Source organism: Dermatophagoides pteronyssinus, unplaced genomic scaffold, assembly GCF_027571235.1.
Source record: "Dermatophagoides pteronyssinus isolate colony J.1.1.1.1 unplaced genomic scaffold, Derpt_VIB-CSIC_2022.12 sq0027, whole genome shotgun sequence".
NCBI lineage: Eukaryota > Metazoa > Arthropoda > Arachnida > Sarcoptiformes > Pyroglyphidae > Dermatophagoides > Dermatophagoides pteronyssinus.
Window position 1 is genome coordinate 399521 of NW_027461551.1, and position 21277 is coordinate 420797.

Sequence of the window (21277 nt, forward strand, 5' to 3'; positions counted from 1 at the left end):
GAAAATTTTTGAATTTTAATTCAACCAAGGTAGAAATAGGAAAAAGATCCGACAAAAAGAATCAAACAGCCACACACGCAGATCAATTTCATTCAATAAAATTGAATTAAATTCAACAGCAAAAATAATAACCAAATCTAATCGGATTTTCTGATTATTTTTTTTTTTTTTGGTGAAAAAATATAGAGCAAAAGGTTTTGTTGTTGTTGTTGTTAATTCTCAATTTCAACAACAACAACAACAACAAATTCAATCAACCAATTTGTAACAACAACAACAAATGGACAGACCGAACCGATAATAGAAATTTGATTGGTCATTTTGTCCACTATTTTGACAGCAGAAACTTTGTTTGTCCAAAACCGAAACCAAAAATTCAATTTTTCAGCTCAATGGACCAGATTTTCAAAAAAAACTTGACAATTATAATGATAACAAATCGATTTTCAATTTGAAAAAAAAATTTTTTTGAATGAAAAAATGGTTAACAACAGCAACCTCGGTGGTGGTGAAAAATTCTTGAAATTTTTTTTCCAATGATCCAAAATAACCAATGATGATCACTGTGATCGATGCCGACGATATTTTTGGGTTACCATCCAGGTAGGTCTTTTTTGGTGAAAAACCTATCAATTTCTCGCTATGGGTGATCGTTTTCTTTTCACCCAAAACAACAACTTGTTGTTGTTGCGGTTGGTTGATCTGCATTGTTGTTTTTTGTCAGAAAATACAATGTTTTTGTTGTTGTTGTTGTTGTTTTTCCCATCAACAACAACAACAACAACAAGCACCCACACAGGTATCATCAATGGCAATCAATAAACAACAAACAAACAAACAAACAACAATGGTCAGTTAAACTAAACCAGAATGCAGAAAATCGTGTGTCAAAAGTGTATGTGGTTGGTTGATAAGCAGCCAGGTATATTTCTCGGTGGACCCAGGTTACAAAAAAAAACTTTACAAATTTTTTTTATTGAAAAAAAATTGATTTTGGGGAGGAGAGGGGAGGCTGTGGACCAGAGGGAGGAATATCCATGATGATCATCATCATTATCACCGTGGATAAAAGTAGCAGCTCGTCATGATGATGATGATGATGATAATGATTATTACCTAAAAATGATCGTCGTTTTTTGGTTATTTACCACCCATTATTATTATTATTATAGTTGTTTTTTTTACGAACCAAAAACGAACGAACGAACGAACGAACGAACGAACGATGATAATAATAATGATAATGGTTAGGTGAAAATGATGGGTGCGTACCATTGCCAACCACCCATGGTAGATGATAATGATAATGATGGTTTGTTGTTGATGGTTGATGGTTTGGTGGTGTTGGTGATAAGAGCCCCTGCTGATTATTATTTTGAAATTTTTGTTTAAAGTCGTTGTTTGTTTCTGGAAATTGTTTTTCTTGTTGTGGATGATAGTTGGGTGTAAATAGCCGATAATTTTAAACAATAAAGGTCTTCGATGACGACGAAGAATATCTTCTGGTCTTTTTTTTTTTTTTTGACTTGCTGCTTCAGCCATTTAATCGATCACCACCATCAATAAGGACAAAATAGCTGTTTTTTTTGGCCACCAAATCTAATTCTAATCTGATCTGATAAACAATAGCCAAACAGGGTAGAAATGGTCAAGAAACAAAATACTCTGAACAAGTTTTTGATTGACCGATAAATGAACAGAATTCCCATCAATATCAAATCTATAGGAAGACCAAAAAAAAGTGTTATTTTGATCACCTTTTGATCACTGATATCTGATCTTTTCCTTCTTCTTCTTCTCCTTGTTTCGTGTGAACAGAACAGAACAGAGAATTAGGATTTTAGAAACTTGGAAATCAAAAGAAAGAAAAAGCCTTTTTTTTCGAAAAAAAAACCTTTTAAAAAACATGATTAGCAATCTATGTTAATCATCATAATCATCATCATCAATTTAATTACCCTAATTACAAATTACAAACAAACACAGGGTAATTAAAAAAGAAAAGAACAGGTAAAAATTAAACAATGTTTCCCCTGAAAAAACAAGACTAAAACAAATTTTCCACCAAAAACAACAACAAACTTGAATTCAAAAGATGCCGGTTTCCTTTTATTTTGTTAAATCAAAATAAAATAAAATAAAAAAGTCGTAATGTTTTCTCTCAAAGGTGAAATATTCATGTTTTTTTCTCTTGGTTTTTGGTAATTGACATTGAACGAACAACATCGTAAAAAAAATCAAATCAAACAACAAATTTGTTCAACAACAACTATTTGGGAGAACGAAAAATGAGATCATTCAGCAAAAACCAAACCAAGTGGCCAACCGAATGATGATGATAATAAAATTTTCTTTGGATGTTTTTCTGAATAATTTAAAAGAATCTTTTCCTACTATCGGGTGGCTATATGGAAATTTTGCATGAATGATGATCAAGGAAAAGAAGAAGAAGACAAAGAAGAAGAAAAAATAACAATGTTTGTTTGAATTTGATTATTATTATAAATGATGATGATTTGATGTAATGTAATGTTTTTATTGCATTTTTTATTGATGTTTTTTTTTTCTCTCCATATTAATAGTGTTTGGTGAAACATGAATAGAACCGATGAACCAAACGAAAACCACAAATCAAATGACGATGAAGAATTTTGAATGAAGGATTTTCTTTTTGTAAAATTTTTAATTGAAAATTTTTTTTATAATTTCTAATTTTTATAATTATAACAATGTAATGTTTAGATAATGGTGGTTTGTAAATTCATTTCCTTTCATTTCATTTGTTTGTTTGTTATTTTTGGTTTTTTTATAAAATAAAAAATGGGGGAAAAAATTTGATTAATCAAAAATCAAAAGATCGAATCAATCGAAAGATTGGTTTGCCTAAACGCGTGAGAGAGAGAGATTCACAATTGTAAAAACAAAATTGAAAGACAAAACATAATTTGAAAAAAAATGAAAAATTGTAAATTTTTTTTTTGTTTTTTTTTTAAATAAAGTTTTATCTATTACAACTAAATTTGATAGAATTTAATCAAAGAACATCGTTTAAAAAAAGCAGGCAAGCAAGCAACAATTATCAAACAAAAAAAAAAATCTGTTTTTTGGATAAACTCATCAGTTGTTGTTGCTGACATTGATTTCGGTGAATGACGAATATCGATTATCGGAGAAATCCCGTAAAATCCCGATAGAAATCCCCGAAAAAAAAATCCTAATAAGAAATTTTATCCGTTTCGATACGTAATTTTTCCATACAATCATTAACCGATTGAATACTGTTATTATATAATTCTTTTAAATGTGCAACTTTATTCCAAAGATTTTGTGGTGAGCCATCATCATTTTGATTATAATCATTTGCTTCTTGTTTAGCCATTTGCAATTTTGCACTTAATTGTAAACGATTTTCTTCTTCTTCTTGCAATTGTCTGACCAATAATGATAAACTTTGATGACCTTCACGGCGAAAATATCCAGATAAATCAATCATATCATTTGAAATACGTTTAAAATCTTTTGTAACATCGGTTACTAATTGACGAAATTTTGTTGGGTTAAAATTTGTTGTATTTGTCATATAGATTTTATAGGCTCTGGGTAAAAAAATACGAATTACAAACAAAAAATTAGTAAATTACAAAATTAGTAAAAAATCAAAATGATTACTCTTCAAAAATTTTCAATGAATGTTCACGTTCTTCTTGTAACTGGAATACTTTTTGTATCATATGAAATGTTTCAGCATCGCAACTCTAATTTTTGAGAAGAAAAAAAAATTACTGAAAAAATTCTGAGCCAAATTTTGGATCAAATTTACCATGATTGAAACGTTTGTTTTGCTTCGATGAATTGACAAAAAAAATCTAGTGGAGGTTTGGAAACCGGAATGCAAATTCTGCGAAATTTTTTGGGATTAGTAAAAACAGGTGAAAAGCTGATTGATTTGGTTACCTGGAATGTAATATTTTGATGTCAAAAATTGAAATGTTCCAAAATAAACAGACGAAAAGTTTGGATCAAATTTTTTGTTCTTCTTTTGCTGAGCAAACGATAATGGCGATGTTGTTGTCGATGGCGATTTCGATGATGATGATGATGGTGGAGCTAAACGAACAAAAACGAACGAACGAAGAGAGAGCGAGAAAACGTGCTTTGTTGGCCAAAACTTGGAACAACAACTGCAGTGCTAATTTACAAGGTAAATTTTCGTGGTGGTAGTGGTGGTGGCTTGTTTGGTTGATTGGAAAATATCTGCCATATAACAAGGGAGAGAAGAAAAAAAACAAGATTCAGTTGCTATGCAAAGCAAAAAAAAATCGAAAATCGAAAATCGAAACTAACCAATGATGAAATATGATGACGACTAGTCAGACCAGTGTTTGTTTTTTTCAAATGTTTGGATCGATATTTGAATTGGATTTTTATAATAAAAAAAAAATTTTTCATTTGAAAAGATGCACTCGCAAAAGCATGGTTTTTAACACATGAATATTTCGATTATCGTCATTATCGTCATTTCTTTTCCAATCAATCAAAGCGATGACGTTTATATTGATATTTTAACATTGACAAACATTTTGCTGTTGCTCCTGCTGCTCTTTCGAAATTTTTTTTCTTTTTCCCCTCCATTGATGACGATGGCTTTTTGATAACGAGTGGGGGCGAAAAAAATCGATGATGATTCGACCGATATTTTATTGATTATTCGAATCCTGTCTGTCTGTGATTGCGAGTGTGGGGAAGAGAGAGAAAGGTTTAATCGATCGATTGATCGATTGATCAATGGATGTTGTATACGAGGAAGAATTTTTGATTGCATATTTTTTGTTTCGCTTATCCAAAATGTTGAATGAACTTTTCAATAGAACCGGCTTTGCTATGGAAACAAATTGATAATCTGTTAACTTTTAAAAAATGTATGCAAGACTTGTTTTTTTTTGTGGATATTTTACAAGTTTTATCCGGTTAAATTTGATTACAAAATTTTTTTTTAAAGAGAAAAAAATTTTAATTTGGATTTTTCATTTTTAAATTTAAAAAAAAATCCCTCACCTGTTGATCAATTTTACACGTCATCTATGAACAGGGTTTAACATGATTTTTTTCAGCTCAAAATTCCGAAAAATTAAAAGTTTTTTCGTTTTTTGAGGAAACAAAAATGACCGAAATGGAATCATTGATGACCCCGAAAGATAAACAAATATTGGATCAAAAAATTCGTTCGAAAAAGAAACAATTTCTAAGATTTTTACAAAGTGATCCAAATTGTTTACCGTATTGTTGTTCGATAGTAAACGATGAATTTCGAAAAAGTTTAGAAATTGAAATGAAAAAATTGATTGATGAAAATACAAAACAAGAAGAAGAAGCTGTCAAATTGGACGATTCGGAAACCGCAACAACAACGAAAAAACGTTCACAAAAATCCAATCGAAATAAAGCGATAAAATTTTCCGAAATAATATTCGGTCTGAATGAAACATTCAAAATGATTGAACGTAAACAAATCAAGATGATATGGTTGGAAGAAAAATCACTTGCCTTGAATCTTCAGAATATCATAAAAAAATTATGCTCAGATAATCATATAATATGTTTGAATTTTGAATTGAAAAATTTCAAAACATTTTTCAATTTATCATCATTAGCAATTATGGCTTTTAAACAAACAATTACTATGGCTGAATCAAAATTCAATGAAATTTATTCGATTGTAACCAATCATCTCAATGACTCAACCGAAAAACCTTTACCATCACCATCGTCGTCGAAATCGGTGGACGAATCAATCGATGATCAACAAACGATCGAATCATCGGAATCAAAAAACCTAAATTTTTATCTTGAAAATTCAAATGATCGATATTCGGAAATGATGAAAAAACGTCTTGACAGCCAACCGCTTACCGACAGCGAAAATGGAAAATTTTTACCACAAGAATCATTTATCGCTTTCACCAAAGATACTGATGATGATGAATATTTTCTTGATTATAAATCATCAGCAAACGAACAACCGAAAATTGAAATAATATGGCCCGATCAATCACATTACGAACAACGTAAACAATTGACAAAAAAATTTGCTGAAAAATTATATGAATTAGATGAATTCGGCGAACATCAATTTAAAAAACCCAGACAAATCAAAGGACAATTGGATGGATCAATCATGGCGGTTGAAAAACGTAAACAAAAATCTGATAAACGTAAAAAAAGAAAAGAATTTATTCAGAAAAAAAAGAAACAAAAGTAAAATGGATTAATTTTAATCATCATCATCATCTTCTAAATCCGAAATGATTGGTTCATCATCATCATCATCATCGTCGTCATCAACACCAATGATATCTTGAGTGGTAGATGTGACGATCGCCTCATCCGATGATTTACGTTTTTCCGATGATGATGGTGTTGTTGTTGTTATCGATCGATTCATCGATAATGATGATCGCATTGAACGTGGATTATTTTCATTATCATTTTCAATGATTGATTGATTATTACCTTGTGATGTTAAACGAAGATTTCTTATAATTTTATCAAACAATATTATTGATTTATCTTGTTTAATTTGTCTGGTCATCTTATTACGATTATAATAACGTTGACGATATTGTTCAAATTGTTTAATCAAATCCAATAGATCAGATTTTTCTAAATTTTTATAATCAATAATACGATCAATCAATTTAAGATTAATATGAATGAATTCTTTTTCCGATGTTAATGTAAATATTTCCATTGATTTCATTATTAGATTATTACGTTGATCATCATTTGTACAGGAATCAATAATACAGGTAATCATTTCATATGATTGTAAATGATTATTATCATTTTCTAATAATATTCGAAAACATTCAACATAAGCATCATTGAATGGACTATTTTTTGTTTTGAATAATTCAAAATAAGCCGAGAGATTTTCACTATATTGATGTATGAATACACGAATAAAATGTTTCAATTCGGCTGTTATATTTTTATATGTAATAAAAATGATAATCAAACGAGCAAGAAAATCTGATGAACTTAAACGACCAATATAAAGAATTTTACACAGTCCACGTACAGTTGTATCAAACAAATCATATTCAATTCTGGTTTTAAATTGTTTTTTCATCTGTAATGGTTCCATTGATGGTTCTTGAAGAAAATTTGTTATCATATCGGAAAAATATTCATAAAAAATACGATTCTGACTTGATGATGTTGTTGATATATTTAAACTATTATTTTGATTTTGATTATTAAAACTATTCGATAGACTGCGTATCGAAGATGAATTATCCAAATCATTAAAATTTATTTTAGTCATACCAAAAAAACCAACAAAATCGAATAAATATTTTAATGCTTCTATACGTGCATCACAATAATTTTCTTCTTCAATTATTTCGACAAATACTTTTAAAAATGAATTTATAATAGCCAATGATTGAAAACAATAATTTCCTAATGCTTTTACCGATAATAATCGAATATTATTACTATCAGGATTGGCTAAATTTCTCAGTACAAGTTTATTAATCAAACCACCTAGATTTGATAATGTATCAGTATTTTTTGGTCCACCAACATGTAAAAATGAATTACAAATATTGATACATCTTTCAAGAATTTTTGGATCCTATTTCCACCCAACCAGAAACGAAAAAAAAGGATACATTAAGAGATTACTTATTCATTCATTCATTCAGTTTACTTACAGTTTCAATTCTTTCTTGTGGATTAATCTGTGATGATGGTATTAATGTTTGTTCATCTGGTTGCTGTTGTTGTTGTTGATCAATTTTCATTGTTTGTGTTTGTATACGATCACAATGTAGTTCAGGTAAATTAATCGTATTTATCAAATCCAAAGCTAAATCTAATAATTTTTTTGAATTATTTTGAAAATAATTATTAAATATTTCAAATATTGGTTCAATATAATTATTAAAATGTTGATAAAGTTGATCATTCAATATGATTGAACGAAATGTACGTTCAATATAATTCCATTGTGCTTGATCGCTAATCTTATACAAACAACCAATATTAAGTAATTGTTCAAAAATAAAATTCAATTCTTTATGACGATTATCTGTTTTGTTGGATTTTTTCCGTCCAACCCCAGCATTAGTATTATTATTATTTGATTCTTCATTATTTTCATTCAATACGGTAACAGCATTGGTGACAAAACTTTCAACATAATCACAATAAACAGGAATGTCGGGGAAAATATCATCCAACAAATCGTTGATGATGAAATTTTGTCTTCGTCGTTGTTGTTCTTGTGATTGATTATCCGTTGGAGTAGAAATAGCATCACCATCTTCAGCATCGTTGGCGGGTAATGGTTTTTTATAGATAACATTGTTTGATTTACAAAATCTGCACAAACGATTCCAAAGATAGACAAATTCTTCTTTTGGTAAAGCCATTGTTGATGGTAATTTATTCGTATCACCAAGATATTTTTGTCGAAAATTAAAAACCAATTGATGAAATGCAGTAATATCATCTTTTTCAATTATTTTCAATAATGATTGAAAATAATCATCAAATAATTGATTGAAAAAATCCTGTTCATTACGGATATTGAAATATTCAAAAAATCGAACCAAATCATTATCAACATCGGAAATCCAATTCGGTAACAGTTTTCGTATGAGTACATTTTGAACCGCTGTACTTGGATCAGTATAACCATCTTTTAATAATTTTAAACGATCATTTGGTGGAAAATTATTTGCACAACTATGTTCGGCAATTTTTAGAAATGCTAATCGTCGTATGCTTGCATTAATATTGATTGTTGATTCTTTTATAGCATCCAATGTATTTGGATAAAGGCCGATAACTTTCATAGCACATGAACGTACAAATGAATCAGGATCATATTGTAGATGAAATTTTAATATTTTTATAGCTTCATCATCATCCGTATCGATTGTTATATTTTGAAATTTTCGTAAACACAACATAATCAATGCACGAACAAATTTATCTTTATCAATACTACGTTGACGTAATTCTTTTAATACTTCATTGAATGTCAATTCATCAACTTCTTCAAGACTTTCCAGAGTTTTTTTCAATAATGATACTGAATTACGTCTAACAAATATATCATCAGCTTTTATAAATTTTAATAGATAATTCCGGATGAATAAATCAACAGTACATGGTGGTGATATATAACGTGTATCGATAATTGTTTGTTCATGATCAAAACATTGTTCACCAATTTCATCATCATCACAATCATCATCATTATCATTATCATCGGAATCTGCCATTGTTATATCACCACGTGATTCACGAGCAGCTAAATGTTCTAAACGTTTTGTTTCATATTCTTCTTCAAATTGTATGATTTCTTTAAATATTAATGCTAAAAAATCCAATACACGTTTAGTATATGGTGATTGACTATCACAAGCCAATATATTTTTCATTAGATCAATAAATGTTTGCATAAAATTTTTAAATTGTTCACCATCATCAATATTTAGAAACCATTTTTGATAAATTTTCATAAATTCTTTTAAATTTCTTTTAGAATTTTTTATATGTTGTGATTCATTGAATATTTTTCCCAAATCATTACGTAATGATTCCAGATTGAAACGATCATTTGTTTCAATGGCCATGATTAACAAAAAATAAACGGGTAACAATTTCAAAATTATTCAATTGATTTTCAGGAAAAAACCAACGGAGAACTCAATGAAAATGAAAATGGAAAAAACCAAATTAAGATTTGAGCGTAAACGCGCGCGAGCTTTTTGTTTATTCGCGAATCACTGAGAAAAAAAAACCGCTAATTTTTCTCGACATCGTTCATAAACAACGTATTCGAATTTCGTGTTCGAATTTTTAGTTTTCGAATAATTTCTGTGTGTTCGAATTCGAATTTTTTTTTTTTTTTGGTTTTTCGAAATTTTCAAAATTTTCAAAATCAAAAATTGATTTGATTAAATTGAAAAAAAATCAAAAATAATGGCTGATCAAAGTGGTGATACTAGTCGTAAATCTTCTTCGAAAATTGTTGATAATTCTAAATGTGCTGTTTGTAAAAAATTGCTTCGTCGTTGGCCACGTTCAGAACGAAGATCAATCAAATCCGAACAATTAGCTCGAGATGCCTCAAGATTGATGAATCGAAATATTCAAATTAATGATTTTGTTTGTCGTTTTTGTCATTCGAAAATTTCTGCCAAAATCAGTAAGGAAAAAAAACAGCAACAACAACAACAACTTAGTTTGTCGAAATCCGAAATGGCCACATCGGAACCATCATCGTCAACAACAACAACAACATCGACAATGGAAAAGGAAAATTGTTTGCCCGACAATGTTCAACAACAATCATCCGAAGAATCATCATCATCATCCGATGAATCTGATGATAATTATAATGATCCATCATATAAAGCACCAATATCTGTAGAAGAAAAAAAATATGAAGTACCTTATAGTCGACCGGTTGCTACACATGGTTATTGTTTTATTTGTTCGAAAACAGAAAATTTAAAAATCATTTCAATCCAGGCACGTTTAGATGTATTTCGAAAACGTAAAATTTTTATTCCGGCCGCTAATCGTTGTTGTCTCGATCATTTGAATAATGAAACATTATTATTGAATGAAAATGAAATTGATAAAATTCCCATTGTAATGGATCGTTGTGAAATGACAAAAAAAGAAATGGATATTTTTTTGTTTCCAATATGATTTAAAGAAAAAAAAATCGATCAATTCGTATCTCATTGGAAAGAAATCAACGTGTTATAAATTTTGTAATTAAATTTTGTACTTTTGTTGTTGTAATAAAATGTTTAAAATTTTTTAAATTTTGAAAAAAAATTAGAAAAAAAAATAATGGCTGGTGTGGGGATCGAACCCACGACCTTGGCGTTACTTATTTTGCACAGGATATAATCCAATTATCCATCAAACATTATTATGTTTATTAGCACCACGCTCTACCGACTAAGCTAACCGGCCATTTCAGTTAATAGGTAGCGCTATATGTCATCTGATAACTTTCATAGATCAAAACATAAACAATCAAAAAAAATCAATCGATAATCAATCAATCAATCAAAAATATTTGTGAGTAACCAACCAACTCCTGTGATTATCAAACCACTTTATTTTCCAAGGTAAAAATATATTTTTTCCTTGACATTTCCATCAATCATCACCTTTTTCTGCCTTCTTTCCAAGCCTTTTCTCTTTCACTTCGAGCAAAATTCTTGTTTTTCTCTCGGTTTTCAACTCGTAAACAAACACGCAGACAATTTGGCTCAAAAAAATAAACATCTGATGATGATGATAATCATCAGATAATTCAAACGGTTTTTTTTGTCTGAATGGAAGAAAACAACAACGCAAATGTCAACAGCATAATCACCAATATAAATGATGACGACTACTCTAGAAAAATCATGAGAGAAAATAGCTGATGAGAACGTGGAAACAACAAAAACTGACAATGTCTGTAATGATGTAATTTGAATTTTCTCTTGTTTTTCTCCTGTCTTGGTTTTTCTTCGAGCCATTTTTTTCTCAAATTTTTCCAAATCTTTCTTCGGCAGATGATATCCTGTATTTTTTGTTTTTACAACCAACGATAACAACGTTGTACAACAACAACAACAGCGAATCTTGTTTGTTTGAGTGATTGGTTGATTAGATTGAATCAGAAATCAGAAAATTTAATCAAAAATCAATCAAAAACAATATGGTTTTTTGTGTTTGTTTGTGTGTAGTTTTTTGAAAGTGCAGCAACCAAAAATATTATCATCATCCAGATTACCTGTTGCCAAATGCTCGGTGTCCGTGATACCAAAAATTTTTACTAATTTTTTCTTTATTAATCATCAAAGAAATATTTTTTTTAGAAAACAAAATACCGTGTGCCTCCCTTTGATTTATATCTACGGATTTATATCAGTGCCTTTAGTGTTTTTGTTTTGTTTTTTGTTTTTCACCCGAAGTGACTTTTTTTTGTTGTTGAAAATACCCAGCCTTTTTTTTTGTTGTTGCAAATACAGCAGGGTTATTTCTTCATTTTGAATTTGAATGAATGGTCAACCAACCAAATCTTCTGGTTGTAATAATATAATGATGAATCATCAAACGACAAACAAAATGGAAACCACCACCAACGACAAGAATGATGATGAAAAATTAACCAATAATATTGACATTGATAATCAACAAGCTAATCATATTGATGATTCGAATGAACCGAAGATTATGATGGTGAAAGATTCTTCTTCACCAAAACCACCAACATCAGAACCACAAACGCAAACAGATTTTGAGTATGAAATTTTGATGGATTCCTAATTGATTTTTAAGATGTTTTTTTTACTTTGATCATTTAGAAACATGGATGATGAAAAATTAACCAACGATCTAGATTTAGAATGTAAAAAAATTGAAACTTTGATACAAACATTGGATCAAATTGAATTAGAATCATTACCATCATCCGATATTGACGGTGATGATGATCGGAATGATGCTGATGATGATATTCGATCTGAACATTGCAAACCCGTTGACGATGCTTATAATAACCAAAAATCTACAATAAAATTGGATGAAAATAAAGAAGAAGTGGAAGAAAAAATTGAAATAAAACAGACAAAACAAATTCCAATACCAAAAGAACGTAAATCAAAATGTTTTATTGTCAAAAATGTTGATGTTGATGTTAATAATGACGATGAGCAACAACAGCAACAAAAACAACAGCAATCTGAAATATCAACAGAAGAAAAAATGCCAACAACATCCAAAGAAAAGCCAAAAATTTATCCCGATGATCTTAATCCATTCGGTAATGATGATGATGATGACGATGAAATTCAAGATGAAAAATCATTACCGAAATCAAAAACTGTGATTAAAATTGAACATTATCCTGGAGATTTAAATCCATTCGGTGATGATGATGATGATGATGATGTTGATGGTAATCAAAACAACAGTTCCTTAAATCCATTTGGATCGGATGATGATGATGATGATAAACAAATCAAATTAACCAAAACACCTGATCATCAACAACAAAGATCATCAATGAAATCATCACCAACACCAACATCGAAACGTAAAAAACGGCCAGCACCACCACCACCACCGCCATTATCATCATCATCATTATCGAATAAATCAAATCAATCATTGGATCAGTTAGTGGGTAAATCAATGGTTATCACTAAAGAATCTGATTCGCAAATGTTTGATTCATTCATATCAAATGCATCATCATCGAATTTTGATACAGAATCATTTGATGATGATAATGGTGGTGATGGCGGTAATAATAGCCGAAATAGTATTCATCATCAATTAGATGTGCCACGAACACCAACACCATTACCAAGACGACGAAAAAATAATCAAAATGATGTTAGTAGTGATGGTCGTAAATCATCGAGTTCATTGATTGTTTCGTCCATCACCGGTAGTAATAATAATGACATTGATGGTAATGATTCTGTACAGGCACAATTAAAAGCAATAAAAAATAAAAAACGTCCAGCACCACCACGACCAGCATATAAACGTGAATTAAAACAATCAACCATTGAAGATATGGATAAAGAATTGAATGATATTGGTGATCAATTACCAATTGTTGAAAAAGAACGTTTTGAATTGGAAAAATGGTTATTATCATTGAATGAAGAAAAAGAATCCGAACCACAACAACAGCCGGAAGAACGTGAACAAAAATTGGAAAGATTTTTAGAATTAGCAAGGGAAAAATGTAAACTTTGTCGTAAACAAAAAGAATTAATGTATATGTAAGTGGCATTTGTTTGGTTTCTTTTTCAAGTGATTTTTGTTTAAAATTGAGTGATAATCGATTCTTTCTCTTTTTGTCGATCATATAGGAAACGTGAACATAAACTTGAAGAAATACAATTAGAATTAGAATATCAATTACGGATTATAATGTCAAAACAAGATGCACAAAAAACAGCGGATGACCGTGATGAAGAACAACGTTTATTGAAAAAAATGATGGAAATTATTGATGAACGTAATGATATTATTGAAAATATGATACAAGATGAAAATAAGTATGGTTTTCTTTTCTATTTTTGCTTTTTGAATTTCGTTTTTTCAAATTTCTAATCCGATTTTTTCATTTATCCAACAGAGAAATTGAAGAATATCAGAAAATTATTGGTAAAGTTATTGATATTCGAACCAAATCAGAGGAAAGGGAAATAGGTGGTGGTGGTGGTAGTGGCAGTGGCAGTAAACATCATCATCATCATTTGAAACCATTTCATAAATTGAAAAAATTGAATAAAAAAATTAAAACGAAACTTAAATCAAATAATAAAAAACAACATCAACAACAAAATGGTGATGGTGATAGTCAAGATGGTAAAAGTATTGATGAAAGTTCTGAATCAATTAATAGTGGTGGTTCAACATCGATTAATGATTTATCAATTGGACAGGATTGTCAATCGATTGGCAATACTTCGGTAGTCGATGATAATGATAATGATGGTGGTGATAAAAAATCTGAAAAATCTTTGACAAAAAAATCATCAACATTTGGACGAACAACATTGAAAAAATTATCAAATCCATCGAAAACTATTTTAAATGTTTCGAATGAATTGAAATCAAAATTACATCATAAATCACATTCCAACATTACGAATCAATGAATGGATGAAGAATTTCAGAAGATATTTATTTTGTTAAATTTTTTAAAGTTTTTTTTAAAAATTCTTTGTAATTTCAATATATAAAAAAGAAAAAATTAAAAATTAATTAAAAGTTTTTTTTTGGAATCATAATTTCGAATGTTCATAATTCGAATTTCTTTTTTTTTTTTTTTGCTTCAAATCTGGGTAGTAGTGGTATTTGAATGTGTAAAGTGGTGACAAACGAATAACATAGTCGTATGCTACTACTCGTTGCAATGTTTTGATTCGAAAATATCCTTTTTCGGTTTTATTCATGCGTCTAGCATTTTTATTGAGAATTGATAGAAGAAGAGAGAGAGAGAGAGAGAGCGAAAAAAGAGACAGCCTGACCAAAAAAAAAAAAAAGAAAAAACTCATTTGACATTCGAAATTATTTGCTTTGATTATTGCCTGGACTCTTTTCCATTTTCCCAAATAAAACTCCAAGTTTTTCTCCTTCTTGAATTGATTATCATCAGGTAATTGTCAAATCAAATGTTTTTTTTGAAAAAACTAACTGACTGGGCAACGAATAACCAACGGTAACCGAACGAAAAATCATTATTCAAACCCGAAGAGATTATTTATCTTTTTTAAACGAACGAACAACGACCACGGATGATGATGATGAAAAAAATAGAAGCTCGAATCAAATTCTAAATTTAGACCGACCAACAATCAACTAACTAACTAACTAACTAACTAACTAACCAACATTATATATAAGCTCAGCAGTGTGTTTTGACCTGCAAGTCGAACATTTATATTTTTTTTCATTCGATTTTTGTGTTTGTGTTTGTGTGATATTGATTTTTTTTTCTTAAAAAAACGATTATTATTCAGTGATTTTTTCGACCATAAAACAGCAACAACAGCGAAAATGATTCGTCAATATCGTGCATTTGAAGATATGGAAGAACCTTGTTTTCTTGTACCAGAACCAGAATGGATAACAGTTACATATCAAATGAAATCAATTATTTGTCAATGGCGTTGGGATGAAATTCGTGAATTGATAACAAAAAATTTATCCAAACCAATTAAGAAAAAGAAACAGGATCTGATCGATTCTGTTAATAATGGTCGTCATCATGGTGGTGGTGGTGGTGATAGTGAATCATTAAAGGATTTACGTCATTCACAGATACAGATTCGTCCACCACCACCATCAAATTCAGTACCAGCATCACCTGATTTACGTATAAATAATTCAAAACATCATCATCAATTACAACAATATATACCATCAACACCGAATCATCATCATCATAAAGATCCGGATAAAATTTTAAAGAAAAATTTATTAAAAATAGAATTTCTTAAAAAACCAAATGATGATACTCAACAGCCATTGCAAACAACAACAACAACACAGCCATTAAAACCTAAATGGTATCGTTTTGATTCAAGAGAAATTTTGGATGAATTTTTATCAGATGCTAATAGTCATGGTTATATTGAACGTCTAGTCTATAAAAAATGGTTTATGACCAAAGTCAAATATGTTCCATTATGTCATCGACAAATTAATAATGATAATCAAAAAAATCATCATAATTTATCAACAGAATTATCATCATCATCATTGTCATCATTGACCAATGATAAAAAACAAAAAAAGAATGATAAACAACAACAACAACAATCATCATCAACAACAAAAAATTTTACCAAAAACAACAAACAAACAAAAAATGGCCATAAAAATTCAATAAAGATGGATGTTTAAACAGGCAGCAGCAGCAAAACAAACTTTGTTTTTCCTATTGCGAAAATTCTCACTTTATTCATTATAAACCTTAAACACAAAAAAAAACAAAACAAATGTGACATGTGATTTTTACCTTTTTTTTATTGTTGTTGCCATTATCATCATCAACACCTTAAGATAACCATACAAAAATTACACATAGAAATCTTGATTTTAGTCATATATATCCCACATCCAAAATAAACTATACATGATGATGATGATGATCAAAAAATCCATTCATTCTATATCAAAATCTTTTTACTTTACTTTTAATCTTTGGTGGATTTAATTTTTTCTTCTTTCTTTCTTCACTGCCTTACTTTATTCAAAAAAAATTTTTGAATTAAGGCGGCTTTTGCTTCTTGTGTGTGTGTGTGTGTATAGCCTGAAAATATTTAGAAAAACTGTTTTTTTTGTTGTTGTTTTGTTAATCTGGTTATCTTACCAACGAAAAATCATCATCTTCATGATTCATTTCTCTATATGTTTCGTGGTTAACGATGATGTTGATGATGATTATAATGATGATCCACTTTGATATTTATATGAATAAAAATAAAACGCAACTTTTATGCATATTTTGTAATTGTAATGATCATGTGTTTTGTTGTTGTCTGGATAATTATCCTGGAAAAAAATCATTAAAATTATTATAATGATGTTGGCGATTTAAATATTTGCATTTTAAAAAAAGATTGACATTCAATCTATTTTTTTTCTTGTTTTTCATTACAAACCGTAGGTGTGTTTGTGAGTTTGATAATATCTGATGGATAATGTTGTTATTTTAATTTCTTCTCAACCCCCCGATTAACTATCGTCGAAATCAAATTTGTTGATCATGTTTTTATTTTTCTTTATCAAATGTAGTGATTTTTTGGAGATTTTAATCAACTTTTTGATTCGCGAATAAAAAACAAAATTTCATTTCGAATGGTTCAACCAAAAAGATTCGATCGATGTATCGATTGTTTTGTTTTCTGGGTTCAAATTATCGCAATGTGATAATCTTGCTTCTGGATTTGTTGTTTTTGTTGTGGTTACCAATCAAAAATCATTTTTTTCAATCAAAAAAAATGAATCATTATTATTGTCAAACAAATCCGATTCATTCGATTTGATTTTGATCGATTGATTGGATATTGATTATTGTTGAAAAAACAAAAATCTTTTATTGTTTACCATTGTTACCAGGCGTTTTTTTTCGATACATTTGTTGTTGATCCATTTATATCGATGGTTTGTCGATTGTCAATGATAATGATGATAATGATAATGAGCGATGATCGATTCGTCTAATAGTTTTTTGCTTGTTGTTGTTGTTGTTGAATACAATGAAGATAAATATGTCATGAATGAATGATGAATTGAAAAAAAATTGATTGATTGAATCGAACAACAATATTTTTTCTTTCTTCTTTTCGCGAATAATGGCCATCTATATTTGGTGATGACCTTTTTTTTCGTTCGTTCTTTTGTCTTCGATTTGATTCTTTTCGTTGTTGTTTGGCTTGTTGGTTTGTTGAATTTATAATAGAAATTTTCGGAAAAATTATTAAAATCTGATTGAAATTCAATTCAATTCAATTTGATTTTTTTATTTTTTTGAAAATGAATTACCGGAATGATGGATGGATGGATGGATGGAAAGGATATTCGAATTCGAATCATTCGAATTTTGTGTGTCATTCATAAACGACATGACCTCGAATTTTGAAATTTTCTTTACCGAAAAACAAAACAAAAATTATCTTTGCCACCACCATCATCAAGATTTTTTTCTTCTATACCAAATTACAGTCGATTCACATTGTTGTGTCTTGATGTGATTTATTTATAATTTCACCATTGCTATAGACAAAATTAGCCATGATGGATTTTCTTTTGAAAATTTTTTAAAGAAAATAAAATAATTTTCTTCTCTTGTTAACCACGAATGGATATTACCGGTTGAGTGGACGGAACGATAGCCAAAGTAAAAACAAAACAAATGTTGATGTGATTTATTCGGGTAATATTTTTTTTTTTTTGCCCAAAACTGACAAATAATATTCGGGATTTTTTTCTTCTTCGAAAATAATCATGATCAATCGGATATGACATGGTAATTGGTGGGAGCGAATAATGAAAAAAGAAAAAAGATTTGACATTTGACAAGGTTGACATACATACAGGGTATTTTTGTTTTTGTTTTTTGCCAATTTTCAACGACGACGAAGACGATGAATTTAGCGATTAAGTTTGTTTTTTTTTGCAGACAGTAGTCAGACAGGATTTTCTCTTCTTCAGCATTCATTCATTCATTCTTCCAAAATTCCGATTTAATCTTGATGATTTTTCTTTCACCAACCTTTTCTTTCCATAAATAACATTATCTGCCATATACATAGAAAAGACGTTTAGGTTTTTTCGTCAAATAATTTGTCAACATTAATCTTGATCAGATTTTGCAAAAAAAAGAAGAAGATTTAGTTTCTTCTTATCTCAGTTTTGAAATCAGCATTTTGTTGAAATTCACGAAAAACGAAAATTTTCGAACGAAAAAAAAACGAAAATTCGAATCAAAAAAGCAAAATCATGCATCTCCTGAGTGGTAGTGGCATAGATTTGTGTTAGAAAGTTTTTTTTTGTTTTCGAATGATTCTTGCGCATGCTCTTTTTCCTCTCATTTTCCCCATAAACATTGAGTATTCGATGATTTAATCAACAAAATTTTTCATTTCGATTTTCCTCTTATTTACCGCGCGCAATATTTTTGTTGATATTTATCCTTTTTTTCTCAGTGTTTTTTCCATTTCGAAGTTGTTTTAAATTAGCGTTTTTTTGGCAGCAAAATCAAGAAGAACAACAAAAAAAATGCCATATTTTGAAGAAAATCATCAGCAAATATTTGGTGAACATTTTTGTCGATTAATTTCCAATCAATTCATTGGAAAACATTTACGAACAAATTTAAATAAATCCGATGATTTGAATCGTGAATTGATTCGAATAATAATTATCGATAATAATAATTTGGAAAATAATTTATTAAGTCAAAATTTTTGGCAAAATATTCTCGATGCATTGGATTCGAAATTTACTCATCAACATTCAAGTATTAGAAAAATGTTTTCATGGCAAGAATTGGCTAAAAAATTTTTTCTCGATATCCATCCGAATTGTAAGTGTTGAGTTTTAGAAATGTTTGTTTTCTGATCCAAAATTTTGCTGTTTGTTTATAGATTCATCATTAAAACTGAATAAAGATTACATCATGATTTTTCAAACAACAATCGAAAAATTGTTGTCAAAAAATAAACAAACATCCGTTGATGGTTTATTGAAATTATTGTTTGGCGATATTGTTGTTGGTGATGACGATGACGATGATGATGGTGAACAGATTTTATCCACATCAAATCGATCGATAACAAACATTGATGATGATGATGAAGATCAACCATCGGATTTAGAAATCTCTATAAACGATGAACCACCAGAAGAACAGAATCCAATGGATGAAAACCAAAACGATATTCAAATTGATATTGCTGTTGATGATGATGATCAAATGGAAGTAAACGTTATTGATAGGCAAAATACTAATAATGATGATTCAAGTACATCATCTATTAGCGATATAGAAGATATTCAACCAGTTGAACCGAAAAGTACTAATATTGATCAACAACGGAAAAAAACTAGTACACCAAGAAAAAAATTACAATTAAATGATGAAGATGATGATAATGATAATGATAATGATTCGGTTAGCAATGTATTTGATCGAAAACAAAAACCAAAATCCAAACAAATAATACGAAAAAAGATTAAATTGAATCAAATTCCCGAAAATGAAAGTAGCGATACTGATATAAATGATATTGATGAACGATTTGAAATGGAATTTAATAACAGGGATTCGAATAATGAACCTGAACGTGATATACAATCTATAAAACGTGAAATTTATTCTATAATTGCACCAAAATCCTATACAATGGAAGAAGATGGTTCAATTTTAAAATTTATTATTAAAACTGGTCGTTATAGAGAAATAAAAGGTCGTTCATTATGGGAAGATATGGAACGTAATCGTATTTGTAATCGTACATGGCAAAGTATGAAAGAACGTTTTCGTAAAATAATTACACCAAAATTACCACTTTATACTATATTATTTAATTTATCCGAAAAAGAAGTTGAAAATTTTTATCTTTATTCAATGAAAAAAATGCCACAATCATCAAATGATTCAAGTAATATTTCAAAAAGATCAAATCGATGACTATTGAATGAGATATTGATATGGTTGTCATCAACACCATCACCAAACCAAACACACACATCAAACAGTTTCATCATCATCATTTCGGACAAATTGGCGCGCGGGCGTCATAAAAATCGAACGCCATCAATCAACCAATCACATTTTTTTACCGCTATCATTCGAACGTTTTTGAAAAAAACGAACGATTTTTGTTCTTCTTTTTGATTCGAATGTGCGCATCGATTTTTTCAATTTTCTCCCCCCTCCTCTAACCATTTATTAATTGTGTTTGATACCGCCATCGAATGATGATGATTAATCAGATTTTTTTTTGTAACCATCATTGTTCTCACTGTCAAAAAAAATATATAAAAATCGTCATTGTCCATCTTTTTTTTCATTACCATTTTTGTTTTTTTGTTTCGTTTTAGTTGGCGATTTTTCGTTTGTTTGTTAAACTAAAAATATTTGATTAAAAGTTTTTTTTCTCTCCAAAATTTTCACTTTACAAAATTTCAATCATTTTTCTATCTTCATTTCAAT

The 21277-nt window shown here is 29.3% G+C and overlaps 6 protein-coding genes, 2 long non-coding RNA genes and 1 other non-coding gene across 16 annotated transcripts; 5 read left to right on the forward strand and 4 right to left on the reverse strand.

Annotated features, from left to right (window-relative positions):
* The first annotated feature begins 169 nt into the window (after positions 1-169).
* On the forward strand, positions 170-2988 carry LOC142645886 (uncharacterized). Its single transcript, XR_012846911.1, has 2 exons — positions 170-603; positions 2583-2988. It is a non-coding gene; the product is annotated as an uncharacterized LOC142645886 (long non-coding RNA).
* Positions 2989-3015: 27 nt separating this feature from the next.
* On the reverse strand, positions 3016-4507 carry LOC113797509 (uncharacterized). The gene is made up of 5 exons (XM_027347901.2): positions 4345-4507; positions 3955-4254; positions 3821-3898; positions 3670-3755; positions 3016-3596 (listed from the first exon to the last, which is right to left on the reverse strand). Exons 3-5 carry the CDS (start codon positions 3821-3823, stop codon positions 3215-3217), a joined length of 471 nt encoding a protein of 156 aa, XP_027203702.2. The 5' UTR covers positions 3824-3898; positions 3955-4254; positions 4345-4507; the 3' UTR covers positions 3016-3214.
* Positions 4508-4640: 133 nt separating this feature from the next.
* Positions 4641-6705, forward strand: LOC142645881 (uncharacterized). Its single transcript, XM_075823383.1, has one exon. It carries the CDS (start codon positions 5162-5164, stop codon positions 6257-6259), a length of 1098 nt encoding a protein of 365 aa, XP_075679498.1. The 5' UTR covers positions 4641-5161; the 3' UTR covers positions 6260-6705.
* Positions 6208-9790, reverse strand: LOC113797508 (condensin complex subunit 3-like). Its single transcript, XM_027347900.2, has 2 exons — positions 7716-9790; positions 6208-7636 (listed from the first exon to the last, which is right to left on the reverse strand). The coding sequence occupies exons 1-2, from the start codon at positions 9645-9647 to the stop codon at positions 6272-6274; spliced, it is 3297 nt and encodes a 1098-aa protein (XP_027203701.2). The 5' UTR covers positions 9648-9790; the 3' UTR covers positions 6208-6271.
* Positions 9791-10879: 1089 nt separating this feature from the next.
* Positions 10880-11004, reverse strand: TRNAI-AAU (transfer RNA isoleucine (anticodon AAU)). The gene is made up of 2 exons: positions 10968-11004; positions 10880-10915 (listed from the first exon to the last, which is right to left on the reverse strand). It is a non-coding gene; the product is annotated as a tRNA-Ile (tRNA).
* A 140-nt stretch (positions 11005-11144) lies between these two features.
* Positions 11145-14824, forward strand: LOC113797517 (uncharacterized). The gene is made up of 4 exons (XM_027347911.2): positions 11145-12329; positions 12393-13823; positions 13914-14102; positions 14183-14824. Exons 1-4 carry the CDS (start codon positions 12085-12087, stop codon positions 14706-14708), a joined length of 2391 nt encoding a protein of 796 aa, XP_027203712.2. The 5' UTR covers positions 11145-12084; the 3' UTR covers positions 14709-14824.
* A 273-nt stretch (positions 14825-15097) lies between these two features.
* LOC113797512 (uncharacterized) lies at positions 15098-16645 on the forward strand. 3 transcript variants are annotated; one of them, XM_075823394.1, is made up of 2 exons: positions 15098-15208; positions 15596-16645. In XM_075823394.1, the coding sequence occupies exon 2, from the start codon at positions 15610-15612 to the stop codon at positions 16456-16458; it is 849 nt and encodes a 282-aa protein (XP_075679509.1). In that variant the 5' UTR covers positions 15098-15208; positions 15596-15609; the 3' UTR covers positions 16459-16645. The 3 variants fall into 3 exon arrangements, with proteins under 3 accessions (XP_075679509.1, XP_027203704.2, XP_075679508.1); XM_027347903.2 differs by having other exon boundaries at positions 15103-15208; positions 15605-16645; XM_075823393.1 differs by having other exon boundaries at positions 15109-15208; positions 15573-16645.
* A 77-nt stretch (positions 16646-16722) lies between these two features.
* LOC142645890 (uncharacterized) lies at positions 16723-19207 on the reverse strand. Of its 6 annotated transcripts, none has more exons than XR_012846923.1 (3): positions 18103-19153; positions 17220-17992; positions 16723-17109 (listed from the first exon to the last, which is right to left on the reverse strand). It is a non-coding gene; the product is annotated as an uncharacterized LOC142645890 (long non-coding RNA). The 6 variants fall into 6 exon arrangements; XR_012846922.1 differs by having other exon boundaries at positions 17220-18550; positions 18655-19152; XR_012846919.1 differs by having other exon boundaries at positions 17220-18044; positions 18103-19152.
* Positions 19208-19220: 13 nt separating this feature from the next.
* LOC113797505 (uncharacterized) lies at positions 19221-21253 on the forward strand. The gene is made up of 2 exons (XM_027347897.2): positions 19221-19645; positions 19707-21253. The coding sequence occupies exons 1-2, from the start codon at positions 19339-19341 to the stop codon at positions 20750-20752; spliced, it is 1353 nt and encodes a 450-aa protein (XP_027203698.2). The 5' UTR covers positions 19221-19338; the 3' UTR covers positions 20753-21253.
* The last annotated feature ends 24 nt before the right edge of the window (positions 21254-21277 follow it).